Below are 14,870 nucleotides of genomic sequence, written 5' to 3' on the forward strand. Positions count from 1 at the left end.
CCCAGCCAGACAGCCAGCCCGCAGGGAAGGTAGGATTCAAACTTGCCCGTCTAACACCTGAGCAGAACTGCCCACCGCTGTGCTCAGGGTAGGTTGTGTACCTTAGATGCTATACAGTCAAAGAGCCTGACAAGATCTTGATGAAAGAATTTAGATACAGAAGACATAAAACTCTACCAAGTTATTGAGCTGATGCTGTGTCAGACCTGGCATGTGCGGAAAGAATGTGGACGAGGAAGCAGCTTCTATCAAATGAAAAAGTTATTTTGTCTGAGCTTGAGTTTAAATAGACTCAGTGCAGATACAGAAGGAAATAGGTTAAATTTCTAACGCAGACATGGTTCTTGCATTTATTTTATAGGCGACAAATAAAATCGGAAACTCCTGCCAGTTGAGACGGTGAGAGGGAGCTGAGGATGTGAAAGAAGGAAAGCTACAGAAAGAGGCTGGGCCACGTCTGAGAGGCACAGAGACCCAGCCTGGGCTTTCGGGTAGGGCTTCTCAATATCCCTTGGGACAGCAGGACAGACAGACAGATGGAAGCAATGCTAATTCAATGATGAAACATAAGAAATCACACAAATCAGGGAGGGTGGGGCAGGGAAACGTGGTCTGGCACAGAGACGTGAGGAGAAAAAGTGATGAGTCAGGATGTTGACAGGAACACCTGGGAGGTGACAACTCAATTAAGGACGTTCCACCTGGATTCACACAAAGGCAGGCATGTCTAACAAATCTGATTTGTTGAGGAAGTAATGAGAAGACTTGAGGGGGTTAAGTCATGGGCGTAGGGAAAGCTTTTGATAGAGGAGAGAGGGCTGGATCTGTGTGGGGAAAGAGTGGTGCGCTGCTGAGGCAAGGTGGGAGTGGGGCAGGGCTGGGAAGGCAGAGAATGTAGCCAGCCAGCCAGGCAGGAGCAAGGTGGGCCTGCAAAGCCCTGTGCTGTTCTCTGAAAACAAGAGCTGTGCCCATGTGGTCCAGACAGGCAAATTCTGGTGCCCAGGAACCTGCCTGCTTGGCCTGCAGGCACCCTGACCTTGCTCTGGGCACCCATGTTCCACTGAAGATGGCAGGGCCCATCCATTGCACTGAGGAGGAGGCTGAATTAATCAGCGGGCTGCACAAGCAGGTGGGGCAGCTTGGCTGCCATGGGCCCCACCACGGAGCAGCAGGAGGGTTGTAAAACTCCTGATGTGGTAAAAGGGTCTATTGTCTCTACATCCCTCTGGTGGCCAGCTGTCCCTCTAGTGGGCCTCTTGGCCAACCCCTGGGGGAGCTTCCAGGTACAGAAGTGGGTACAATGGAGCTCCTTCTTCATGAGGCTTGAAAACAAATCACTTACCACGTCATCTCGGTCTTCCCACTCCACCTCAGAGAGGTCAACACTGCTATAGTTTGGTTTTCTTCGCTTTTTTCCTTCTTCGTACTAGTGGAGGGTCGGGGGAGGTGGGGAGAGATAGAAAAAGAAAAAAAAAAAAACCATATCCATGAAATCCTCAGCTAGGGCAGTATTTATCCTCCCAAGTCCTGTTTCAGGGATGGGGACTGGGAATGGGCAAACATCAGCGAGAAGCCAGCCGGGTGACAGGCCTTGGGGTTTTAATGACAGGAAAGCCAAGGCCAGATGCTTGTAAACATTTGCTCCAAGCTGGGGGAATATAAAAGTTAACTCTTTGCTTGATTTGAATTTACCTGGTGGACATTTTGTTTTTAAAAACACCAGTGGCAAAAGAAACTTTGTCCCTTCCCTGGATGGGGTGTGTGTGAGAAGGGCAGATCCTTCTTCATTCCGAAGCTTCTTAAACTTATTCCTTCACAACACAAAAAAGAGCTTCTTATGTTGAAAAACATCTAGTCATGTCACCCTATACTTTACAATTCTCCCTCCTCTCTCTTCTGTCTCAAACCTACCACACACTCCTTGGCTAGGAAACAAAAGCGCCAATCTCCACAGCTGAAGCTGGGCCCGGCATCCTGGTAACATTTTGCAGATGCCCAGAACCTTCTATTTGGTATCACATTGGCCACAGTATTAGTGAACTGGGCACGGCTGCTTTATCTGGAGTAGAGGGGGTTACTGAGAATCACTGCTAGATTTAGCAGCCATTGAAGGCATTTTTCTGGAAAAGCCGATGTGTGCAATCAGAGCTGGGGAAGTGGTTTTAGTTTTTCCTCCTAAATCATTGGTGTTAGTCACCCTGCAAGCCTACCATTTTATCCACCGGACGTTCTTGTGTCTGAATGTTTTGGTGTCTTGAGACCTTTAACGTTGGTTGTTGGGGGGTTTATAATGTAGGAAAGTCTGCCCTCTGCTGCAGGCTAAGGATAAGCAACCTCTTTCCAAGTTTGTACGATATGGTTAATAGCATATTGGGAAAATATATATGTACGTATACTGTTTTCTTTTTTGTTCTCTCTTTACAGTGGTCACCTTTTGATTTAATTAGAAGTGATACCCAGTAAGTTTAAGTGTTTTAAGCTCCCCAAATCATGGGATTCCATTTGGGCATAATTGGCTACTGGGGAGGCAGGTGCAATCCCTCTCTGTATGTTAAACCAAACAAGTCTAAACCAGTCCCCAGAAAGTTCCAGGGGAGCTGGAAGGGGTAGATCCTTCCAGTAGTACCATAGCTGTGGTACTAAACAGGGTCAAGTATTTTCTCTGCCCTCTTTCCTTCCCCATCAACTGCATTTCAGAAACTGCAACATCTCTAGAGAATCCCCTGCCCCACTGCTACCCAGGAAAGTGCCTTGCCTCCAAGGGCCAGTGGGCTCTCACCACCCCAGCCAACCACCCTCCCAGACTCCCTCCTCCTGGGTTTCCAATTAATAGACATTCACAGTCAGTTGTATGACATCAGACACACTTCAGATGAAGAGGAAAGGAAGTGATTCCTTCAGAAGCCACTGTAAATGATAGCCGGTCAGTAGCCAGATCCTGTTACGGAAAGTTCCTGTGTGCATGGACTCCCCAGTCCTTGCAAGATCCAGGCTGGGGCTGAGCAGGAGCAACAGGAACAAGGTTGGCAGGTGTTGTGAGCAGTAGTGCCTTGCCCTGCGGTGGGCAGGATGGCGAGGGGTGGAAGGCCTAGGGAGCAACGGCTCAGGACTGTCCCCCTGAGGAGCTAGAGTCGGACAGTCATTCTGGACCTCCATTGCATGTGTCAAAGTCCCACTCCACTAAGAACCATTACTGAGCATTATTAGGCACCCAGATATTTAGCAGCCAGATCCTGAACTTTATTTATTTATTTATTTATTTATTTTTCTTTCTTTGAGACAGAGTCTCACTGTCTTGCCCTCGGTAGAGTGCTGTGGCATCACAGCTCATAGCAATCTCAAACTCTTGGGCTTAAGTGATTCTCTTGCCTCAGCCTCCCAAGTAGCTGGGACTACTCCCAGCCAACCTCAATGCCTGGCTACTTTTTTTTTTTTTTTTAAGAGACAGTGTCTCACTTTGTTGCCCTCAGTAGAGTGCTATGGCCTCACAGCTCGTAGCAACCTCCAGCTCTTGGGCTTAGGTGATTCCCTTGTCTCAACCTCCCGAGTAGCTGGGACCACAGGCACCCACAACAATGCCTGGCTATTTTTTGTTGCAGTTTGGCTGGGGCTGGGTTTGAACTCGTCACCCTTAGTATCTGGGGTCAGTGCTCTACTCATTGAGCCACAGGCACCGGCCCCCCAGCTACTTTTTTGTTGCAGTTGTCATTGTTGTTTAGCAGGCCCTTGCATGTGGCCAGTGCCCTAGCTGCTGAGCTACAGGTGCCGAGCCCGAGCTCCTGAACTTTAATGTCAGAACTTTCACAATTTCTTGGTTAGCCTAATGCTATGTCTAAACTGGTTTATGGGGAGAAATTCTTCCTTGGTTTACTTCAGAGTTCTCCATTATTTATTTACTCAACACACATTTATCAGTCACCTACTACCTGGGAGACACTAAAGATATGAAGTCAATTAAACTGTGCTTTACTCTTCCCATGGACTTGTAGTTCATCACTCTTAATTCTGCTTCTATAAGGTCAATTTATTGTCCATCATGCATATGAGAAAATGAGCTCTAGTTCAATAACAAATTAAATAACTAGTGAAATAAGATTATATGGCCAGTATGGGGGAGGACATCCCACCTACTATCAGTCTGTGCCCAAATTTTCTGATCTAAGCCTCATGTCCTTGTAAAAATTTCTTTGTACAGTGATATTTGTTGAAGATGATGGTTTCAATCACAATCACACATCTCTTCCTAGTGTGTCCCTTACAAGTTAGGAGTGCAGGTTCGCTTGGCAGAGAAATTTATACTTGTATGAAAAAACTTAAGTCCTTTTGGGTGGTATTGGGCAGCCACGGATCAGCAGAGAATCCTTGACTCCTAACCATTCTGAGAGGTCTTTACTCATTTTTTTTATAACTACTCAAGCAATGCTGTACATTGCCCCAAAAAGATACTCAAGACATTTGGAGAGATTAGAGAGTGAAGGAATGAAGGATTTCCCAGCATACTGGTCTGTGAACCACCCTATTTCAGCAAGCCTATAATTTAATTCACTGAATGAAACAGATAAAAGCTGAAATTCTGTTTTAGGAATGCCCTTTCGGAAGGTCTGCTTAAACAGGTATGTGAAATGGGTCTGAAACTCTTCCCATGTGGATCTTTGTATGCTCCTTTAGAATATAAATAGTAAAGGAGCAGAATGATTAATTTGGGTGGGGAAAGGACAAATCAGTAGGCTGCTGGATAGATAAAACCAGTCAAGGGCTATAAGCCAACTCTAGCATACTCAGACTAAATTCACTTTCTCTTTTCCCCTGTTAAGAAAGCATGTGAAAAGGCTAGAAGCAGAGCTCCATTAGGAAGACACTGAGCTATATAGTCTGCCACTTCCCATTCTAGGCTTTCAGCTTGATTTTCCTGCAAGGAACTCCCTAGGCCTCACCCTCAGTGAATATGGTTCCAGGGAATGTACATTCATCCCCAGTCTGGAGGTGGGCATGTGGCCTGAGCAGTCAGGGAAACTCATATCATTCAGGACACAATGACAGGCTCAGAGGTGGGTATGTAACCCATGCCAATGTCCACTCAAAAGACTCACTCTGGGATGATTTCCTGGATTTATCCAGAAGAAAAAGGGACTCTCCATCTATCGGTGTTGCTAACGTGGTAGGGATGTGAGCTTAGAGCACCTCACAGCCACTCTGCCACGACATGGAGAGAGTCTGAGCATGAAGCTTGTACAGCTGAGCAGAGATATGAAGAGAGTCCTGAAAACATGGTGTATGCAGCTGGATCAAGCTGTGCCTGAAATCTGTATGCCCTTGAACATTTCATGTTTTACGTTTCAATACCTTCTCTCTATATTATCCCCCTTCCCTTTTTAAGATATATATTTTTTAAAACTAGCTTGGATGTCAAGCATGAAGTAGTCAACAGAGTTCCAACTTATATGTATGTTTAGTGCTTTTATGATTTTTTTAAAAATGAACTCCCTTTAAAATGCATGTTATATGAAGCATTCACAAACTTTGGCACTTTCATGATTATTTGGGAACACGTGATTTATAAAATGCCTCACTGCTCACCAAGACACACAACTGGGTGTGAGCATAGCTGATCTCTCTGTGCTGCCCCTGCCCACACTTAGTGACAGAAAAAGCAAACTCACCATCTGTAATTTCTAGGCCAGATCGCCCCTCTCCCACACGGTTTTGGTTTTTATTTTTGGTGAAGGATGGGGGTAGGGGGAGGCGCTAGGCTCCACAACTCCTTCTTCTGTGTGAGGAGCTAATTACCGGGGCCTAGGCATCATAGATGGCATTTGTTAGAGTATCTATAATCTGTAACTTCCTTTGAAAATGTGATTAACGAATTGCAAACTGTCTCCAAAGGTTGATAAACAGATATTTTGAGAGCCACAGGTAGGTTTGTAGCTTTTGGTGCCTGTTTTATGAAAAAAATCTGTGGGGTAGAATTTAATAAGGAAAGATATTCTGCACTATGAAATACTTGGAGGTGGAGTTTCAAATAAAGGCCAGATGTGGTGAGCACACAAACAAGCCCTGGGCCTAGGAGGGTGGGACAAGAGGGCACCCATCCCAGTAGCAAGCCCCAGAACCAGGGGCTTGCCTGAAGTGCCAAAACCTTCCCAGAGGTATTTCTTGGTCTGGGTCGGAGCACACTTTTGTTAGCTGCAGATGGACTTGGGCAGCACAATGGCATGGGCCAAGGTGATGGACATGTTGATTGAAAGAAAACAAAATACCTTTACTCGTTCTGCTTTCTTTTGGGAAAGGCCAGAGGAAATCAACTACCCATATCCATGCAGCCTCTGTGGAACAACTACTGTGACGCTGATCATTGATAAACTGTACGTGCAGCTCCGTAATGCTGACAGGAAGGAAGCAGACGGGGCTGGGAGTCCCCCCACTGAAGAGGAAGAAACTTTGCCCAAAGCTAATGCCATCTGGAGACAGGGTGTGTCTGAGGGCTGGGAGCCAGCTCTTGTCTGGGACAGATGTTTCTCTCCCCCACGGCTACAGTCCTCAGCTGCTGAAGACCTTTCCGACCTCCTCCTAGGCCCTGTTTCTCCTCTTCTCGCAAAGGCTGCAGGGACCATTTCAGGAGAAAGGATGTAGGCAGGCGTTTTCTCCTCCAGGTGTAAGATACAGGAGCTAGTGGCCACCGGGCACTTCTTTCCTTCAGTCGTCTGTTCCCTGCACATCCCCAAATACTGTTGCACACCTAATACTTCTTGGGCTCTGCGTCAGGCACAGGCACGTCTTGGGAAAGCTCTGTAAAGCCACCTGTGAAGGCTGAGCTCTCCCCTCAAGTAGCTGATCACAGCCTCTTCCAGGAATCAGGCTACATCAATGGAGCCCATGTAGGACAGTGATTTACAGCTGGAGCCCTGGGTCAGACTCAGAGTCTCCTCAGGGCCATCTGCTATATGCTCCGGGGCCAGCGTGCACATCTCGGAACCTCATCTGTGAGGCTCACAGGGCTACCCTGAGAAGCAAACAGGCATGGACATGGTCGAGCATCAAGGGCAGCTCACTGAATGTCCTAACAATCATGGTCTGAGAACATGCCCACTTGGCACGTACCTCCAACACGGCTGCCGCGTTACTGGCTGATGAGGTAGAGCAGCCTGGCCTCTCAGAGCACAAGCCTAGGGATGGAGTGGGCTTCCTCCCAGGATACAGTGGTTCTTAACTGTGCTGATGTTCATTAATAAATAGTTTCATTCCTTCCAAGAGGCCATTCAACCTGACTCAGCCGACTCTCCTTAAAGTCAAAGTAAAGAACAGGTGGACTTGAGGCAAAGGGATGGCCTCTTCCCCTGGAATTTGGGAACATTCCATTCCATCTTGCCAGTTGCAAATCAGTGTCTCCAAAGGTGACAGACTAAGAGGAGGTGGCCCCAGAAAAAGAGAGCCCCAGTGGCCTCTGTCAGCCACTGCTCTCCTGGGTTCTATGGCAAAGGCCATGAATGTCACAGTCAACATGGTTTGACTGCTGTTGTTTTCTTATATTTTGGAATGGAATAGCTGCTCAAATTTGGAAAATAATGAGAAGTCCAAAAAGTGAAAAGAATATTGTCCTCACTACCACAGTACAGAGATCAGCACCTGCCCTTCCATGCTATTCCCCAAATGGTGAAAAAAATATTTTGGACCAGTTACTGTTTTCAGTTTTCAAAGTTCATTGTTTCTCTAACGAGGAACTCATAAAATGTAGTAACTGATCTGTTCTGCTTTCCAAGTGACTGCCTTTGAAAAAAATTAAAAAGTGATTTTGTTACTGCTGGGCAGCTTTCCCTTCACCTTCTATCATTTTTTAGGGAGGGTGAACGTTTCTGGAGCCCGGCTCTGTGCTAAGCACTGCACATGGTGACAAGGCTAGCAGACAGAAGAATCAAGGTCCAGCCTCACGGAGCCATGTGTCTGAGCCACAGACTTCCCTTGCCCTCTGTACGGCCTCCCCTGGGGTGGTCTCTTTGTGCTGCAGGCCCTCAGCTCAGATGGCAACTGGAGACAGGAGGCCCAGGAATGGCCACAGAACCATGCTGGAAGGCCAGCCCCATCATCAGCCAGTTATGTCTCTGTTAACAGCTGATTTATCTGGCCTGCCCGGAAACTGGCTTTAATGGGTAAGGATGTGAGAAGCAGTTTTAGATTAAGAATGAGTACAGTATACTGCGTGACTGCAGTGAGCTAAGTATTATGCCACAGGCCCAATTTGTATCTATTTTATCTCTTATTTAATTTATAGCTTATTTCATTTCACCAATATCCATCTCAGGGACTCAGGCAATCTTTGTAGTAATGAAGGATAGCATTTCAGCTAGGATTTCCAGCAAAATTGTACTGGTCCCTTTAGTTGTGTGACTCCACGGTAGCCCGGATTTCCCTAGACAAGATACACAACAGGACGACGTAGACATTATGACAGAAGAGAACTCCACGGGGCCTGTATTCAGAGACAAAATCCTAAATGCTATGGGAAGATGAGAAGCCCAGATACGCTGCAGGGCCATGAGGGCGTGTCAACAACCCTCGGGAAGGTGGGAAAGAGGCAACAGGGCATGTCTAGACAAAGAGTCTTTTCCTTTTTCTAAAAAGTACAGTGCTCTTATTAATTAATGTTTTTAAGCATCTCCAAGATGAAAAGTTCTATGTGCTTTCTTAGCATGATTACAAAATCCTTTTGATCGCTGTAAAACTAAAACAGCTTTGGTATTCTTTTAAAAAGCAACAATTACCAGGCCACTTTGAAAACCTGGATGACCTTTATCTTAATCAGCGTCTCTGAGTAGCCGTGAGTCACACAGTGTGTGGGGAGGAGGCCGTCAGGCCTACCGCTGGTTTTTGTAGGTCAGACATGATTTCGTATAGTGAGGCTGGATTTAAACTCCGATTCTTAAAAAGCTGGTTTATCTTGTCATCGCAAACTAGTCATAAAAATTAAAACCATGCTGAGTGGTTAGGATGAGGAGCAGAGAGCAGGGGTCTTGGAAAGCAGAGAGGGAGAGTGGCAACTCCAGGCCTCTGATGCAGGCAAAGGAGTGATGCTGAGAATAGAGACTGCTCAGTAGAGAGGAAGGAGGACCGTGCAGGGGGCTGCATACAAAGCACAGACCGGCGGGGCACCTAGGGGCATCTCCTCTGATGGGTCAGAGCATCTTTTTTTTTTTTTTTCTTTTTTGAGACAGTCTCTCTGTCACCCTGGGTAGAGTGCTGTGGCATCACAGCTCACAGCAACCTCAAACTCTTGAGCTCAAGTGATCTTCTTGCCTCAGCCTCCTGAGTAGCTAGGACTACAGGTACCCACTGTAACACCTGGGTATTTTTTAGTAGAGACGGAGTTTTGCTTTTGCTCAGGCTGGTCTAGAACTCCTGAACTCAAGCAATCTACCTGCCTCACCCTCCCAAAGTGCTAGGATTATAGGCTTGAGCCACCATGCTAACCTAGTCAGAACACTTTAAGACAAAATCATCTCTGAAGCCTACTAAATGGAAGTTAGATGCCAGACAGCCTTCAGTGAATTTCAAAGTTTCAGACAGAGTTGCAAGAAATTCCTAAGCATGTGGGTATGTGCTTTATTCCACAGCTAATTTCAGAAAAGTTTTCAAATACTGCTGTGTGACTTGGAGAGAATACCTAGGGTAAAATAAGACCTCTATAATTAGAAAGTATGACTGTGACCTTTGGCAAGTAAGTTTTTAAAAGATTTACAGACCTATGTGGCAGTATTCCTTTGAGCAGTTAACATATCAAAAGATCCTTGAGTATGTGGACCCATCAGACCTTTGTGAATATGGGATTTAATCGGGTACAACAAATTGATTCTAGTTTTGAAAATGCAAACACAGTGACTTTTCTTATTCATCCAGGTAAAATCTGACAATAGTACCCCACGACAATGACAAAATGTGTGAACTTTCACATGCTGCTGCAGCTAACTCCTCGCGGAGCAAGTTCTCCGTGTTGTTGGTTTTCCTCCTGCGCTCAGTCGTTTGGACCCATAGACTCATATTCTGACACTCCATTTCCAATGCTCCTCCCCAACTTAGACCCTGGAAAGAAGTCTTACCATCTCAGCCTGGGTGGGAGGATGGCCGTCACAGAAAGAACCCTCAACCGCTCAACTCGAGGTTTTTATGGTAAATGACATGAGGCAGGGCAGGAAGCTGGCGATGGATTTGCAAGTGAAGCCAATAGACAGAAGCAGGAAAGAGGGAAAGAAATGGCTCCTTCCAAATGGCTCCTGCCATTACCTGATTTATGCCTCTAAGAGTGTCAGCCTACATCAGAATCCTACACCTTCATTAGAGGTGGGATGGTGCGTTGTGTGTATAATTTTATTTAGGAAGATACTTGGCATAATAGCTTCCTTTTATTTTATTGTTTTGCTTTTCTGCTAAACGTTGTTAAAGATATGTGTGAAGGAAGAGAAAACAGGAGGGGCTCTACCTTTGTGGCCATGTCTTCCTTGAAGGTTTCCCAGAGCTCTCCAACCTGAGTGTCTCTCCATTCTCAGCCGGGGTGGCACTTGTTCCACACCAACCTGAGGACACACCACTTTGCTACACAAATGAGCAGTGGCCTCCTTGTCCACGCGTGTGCTCTAAGCACTAGCCCTGTCCTGACCATCAAACTGAGTAAGCTCCCATCTACCTTCAGCCCATCAACTACACTACACTGGTGACCCAACAAAATAGTTAGTTTTGTTTTTGTGTGTGTGTGTGTGTGTGATCCTCAATTATAGCGATGTGTCTCTGACATTTCTAGACGCATGCTGGTCTTAATAAGCCCAAGAGACTTCGGATATGATGCATGACTCATACGACAATCAAAGGTCCTCTGTCAGGTTGACTGAGTTCAATGGGGCTTATATTTCCTGGCCTGTGACCTTGGAAACATGGACCTGGGCTGGAATGGGTAGGTATAATCAGAGAAAGAGGCCAGAGGAGCAGGAAAATTGACCAGGGTCCATCAAACTACCACCTCTACTGTTTCTAAGAGTCTCTTGAAATTACATCACACTGATGTTGCCAGCAGTTTAGAGCTTAGTATCAGTCTCTGTGATACCTGTCCTTGATAAGGGCAAAAGACCCCAAACCAGTCTCCTTGACTAGACCCCCTCCTCCAATCCATTCTTCAAAGTCTAGCTAGAGGGATTCTTCCAGGTGTAAAATCAGATTGTATCACTGGTTGGCCTGGAATGCTCATTGCACCTGGTCCCTGGAGGCCGATGTTGGGCATCCACAAGTCCTTGTTACATGGCCTCAGCGCACTGCTCTTGTTTCCCCAGCTAGACTGAGCTGGCTGCTAAAAATGTCATCGTCTCCAGAGAGTTGCACAAGCCACCTCTTGTGCTCTGAATACCTTCACTCCAACTCAGAATGTAGCAGCCAGTCCCTGCTGAGCCCTCAGGACCTCCTCGGGGAGGACTGTGCTGACCTGTCCAGGGCCGCTCAGGTCAAGTCCTTCCCATGCTCTCATCAGCCTCCTATGTTGGCCCTATCTCCACACCTACCACACTGTACTGCAAATTGTCCCCCTCAAGGTCCTGACATCATTGGGAAAGATTTCATGCCTGGCAAAGACTAGGTTCTCCATGAATGTGTGATAAATGAGTGGCCAGAGGGAATGAACAAACGAGTCGTGTATTCATTTCATAAACACGTGTATAAACTGACCTGTGTGCCTGGCCTGCCATGGGTATTCTGCAACATTAACTCATGTAATAATCCTCGTCACAGTCTCAGGCACTATTTTTGTCCTCACTTTTTAGTGGAGGAAACTGAGGTCAGGGAGGTTAAGTAACTTGTCCAAGGTTACACAGCTGATTGTGTTTGACCCCAGATGTCTTGCCTTGGAGACGCCCTGCTCCATAGAGAAACATCTACCAGTGAGCCTCTTGTTCTAGCACTAAACTTCCTTCCTAGAACTGGCCTGACATGTGTCCTGAGGGCACAGGAAGGGGGAGACAGCAAGGTGACCTATGGTTGTTGTCAACCAGGTTCCTAGAATTCCACACTGACCAGACTGAGTTTAAATTTTGGTTCTCAAAAATTTATAAAATACATAAAAATACATGGACATAATATTTATAGTTGTATTTGAGCTGGAGGAATATGGGCTTCCTTTAAGGTGACTCCAACCCACACAAAATCAAACCTGTAGCAACACTGGGAGTCAGAGAAATGCCTCATCCAGTCCAGGTGCTCCCAGTGCTCTACCCGGAGTATAGCTAGAAGCTCAGAAACCCCAGGACAGCCTTTTGGGGGGAGAATCAGGCATTTGGGAGAATCAGAATATTTCAACTGGTTCTAACATTTATGATACGTTTTTGAAATCCCTACATTTCTTCACTGGGAAGAGGTAACAATATTCTGTGATCCCTGTCAGCTTCTAAACGTTCCAGGTAAACCTTCAGTCTGATTTGTCACCTCTTTCATCTATTCATATTTCTCGTTCCTAAGGAATCAAGCTGAGCTTGTTGGGCCATTCTTGCTGAGTCACATTTCTGCCAAGTCAGATCCCTGTTTCAATTTATATCTGACTTGAGTGCTCCTTAGCAGGGAGATCTTTGGGTTTTTGATTTAATTTGGAATAAATATGTGTGTGTGTGTGTGTGTGTGTGTGTGTGTGTGTGTGTGTGTGTGTGTCTATACCTTTTAGTTGATATTCTAGATTTGTCTTTTGTGGATTCTGGCTTCAACTCTGCTTGGGGTGAATTGCGTGCCTTGATCTTGAGGGACTTCAGTTTTGTAGTCATTAGGTCCAAAGGAGAGAAGCCTTTGTGACTATGGTAAATGTCCCCTTGACTTACTCCTCAAGACACCCTTGTGCTTCCAGAGAAAGACAAACATAGAAAGTGTTAAGTTTAAGACCTGAACTCAGAGCCTCCTGGGTTGGAGTTGGCAGGCCAGTCGGCCATTTGGGATTTCTGTCCCTGGCCAGCTGGTCACATAAGTGGCCAATCTAGTGAAAGTCCCAGATATAGGCCAAAGAAATGCTACCAGGCACAATCCCATCATGCCATCAATGGAGGAGTCACTGGAGTAGATCGAGTCCCCAGGAAAAAGGGCAACCAAGGGCTGAGAAGAACTTTCAGCAAAAGCCCTGCCAGGCTTAGCCAAGCTGCTTTCCTTCCTCAATACTCCAAATTGTTTCCCTTTACCTAACAAACATCCACAGGGGACACGGAAGTGGCACCTGGGGAGGGTGTTTGGAGACATGTTCGCCTATCACATTATTATGAGAGTTGAGCAGTGGGGATAATGGTTAGAGTAGGCTCCTCAGTGTAGTGTAATGGTCAGCACAGTGGTGCAAGAGCGATTAAATCACTGTGCCCCCAAGCCCATGGTCTCAACATTTTTACGTGCATTCTTTGGGTCTTATCATTTAGGATTATGCAAAAATGACAGCTGCTTATAATTATTTGGAGGTTTGAGTTGCAATAATTAAAAACATCTGCCTTTATCTTATGGCTACCAGACTTAACCCCGTGAGGTTGGGTCTACTGAACTTCAAAGAGAGAAGCAAGAAATAAAAGAAAACTCCACACATTACTAACAAATTTCTAGTGATTCATTTAAATGGATAACCAGTTATTCCAACAGCCTTCAAACCTTTAATTATCTTTTAAATATATATAATTTGGGACTGCTAATTAGATAGCAATTTAATGCACTCATGGGGATTCAGATGGAAGGTCTTTCTAAAATGTAAACTCCCAGAAGAATAATCATTGGCATTCAAATGATTGAATTCTTCAGTTATTCAAATGAGTGTAGGCATTCACCCGGTTGTGATTATTTGAATATTCAGCTGTCAGATCCAGCTGTAGGGCTTTACACGGGCCCTCAGTAGAGTTAGGGTAAGACTAGGTTATCTCCCAGTCCAAGTCCAACCCCACTACCCCCACCAAGAAACATGCTGGGCTCCTTGAAAGCCAAACATCACTAAAGCAGCTCCTCCAGTTTCCACTAAGAGGCATACGGCTCTGTTTCCTATTTTAAGGAAGAACAAACTTTCCTGGAATCTGCAGTTAGGAATCTGCAGTTATTGCTGGCTTCTCAGGCTTTCTCCAGGCTGGTTGGGCCTGCTATTGTCTGGGCAGTTAACATTTTAATTAATCCTCCCCAGCAGGCTGCTACACGTGGAGGAGGCCAGGGACTCATTCTGCTTAGAGCTTCCACTTCCTGTGTATTTCTACCCCCTTTTCCCCATCGAGATGGTGCTTTAAATTATATAAAGATGTGCATCACATGGAGAAAAGCAATTGATCAATTAAATGACACTGGGCAATGACAGAAGCCAGCACTCACATCTCAGATTCACAACATGGCCGGGGTTTACATTCCTGAGCTGGGGCTGGTAGCTAGCAGCTGAGGCTCATTTCCCTCACAAGAGGAAGGAGGTGCAGACAAATCTATAGGAATTTTTAAGAGATCATTATTCAACACATTGCCTGTAATTACATTTTGATGAGGTTTTTATTGCTAATTCATCATCCAAGATAGGGCATTCTAGATATGAAATTAATCTAGTAAAACAAAGGTCAGAGTGTGTCCAGTGAAAAGAAAGGCTTTAGCTCATCAAATCCTTTCTCCAAATCATAAAGCAGCAGAGACTCCTATCTCTGAACCAAATTTCCTTAAAGTGCCTGCCTCGATTATGAATAGTGTCAAGGCAATGCTCTCCAGTCCCCCCAAAGACAAATGTGGATTCTCCAGATAGGCTGGTATGATGGGAATACATGCTGGGGTAAGAGTAGGGGATGAAATAGAATGGAAAACTTGCCCATTGCCACCGTGCTAATGTAAAAGTCTGTGTGGGCACACTCAAAACCGTATTTGAAGCT

The 14,870-nt window shown here is 45.7% G+C and overlaps 1 protein-coding gene across 2 annotated transcripts in view; it reads right to left on the reverse strand.

Annotated features, from left to right (window-relative positions):
- CACNA2D3 (calcium voltage-gated channel auxiliary subunit alpha2delta 3) overlaps nt 1-14,870 on the reverse strand; it is a 913,362-nt gene that overhangs the window by 199,272 nt on the left and 699,220 nt on the right. For both annotated transcript variants that reach the window (XM_053599985.1, XM_053599984.1), the window contains one exon: nt 1,343-1,426. In XM_053599985.1, coding sequence (XP_053455960.1) covers nt 1,343-1,426 — 84 coding nt within the window. The remainder of the gene's footprint in view (nt 1-1,342; nt 1,427-14,870) is intronic.

Source organism: Nycticebus coucang, chromosome 8, assembly GCF_027406575.1.
Source record: "Nycticebus coucang isolate mNycCou1 chromosome 8, mNycCou1.pri, whole genome shotgun sequence".
In the NCBI taxonomy this organism is placed as follows: Eukaryota; Metazoa; Chordata; class Mammalia; order Primates; family Lorisidae; genus Nycticebus; species Nycticebus coucang.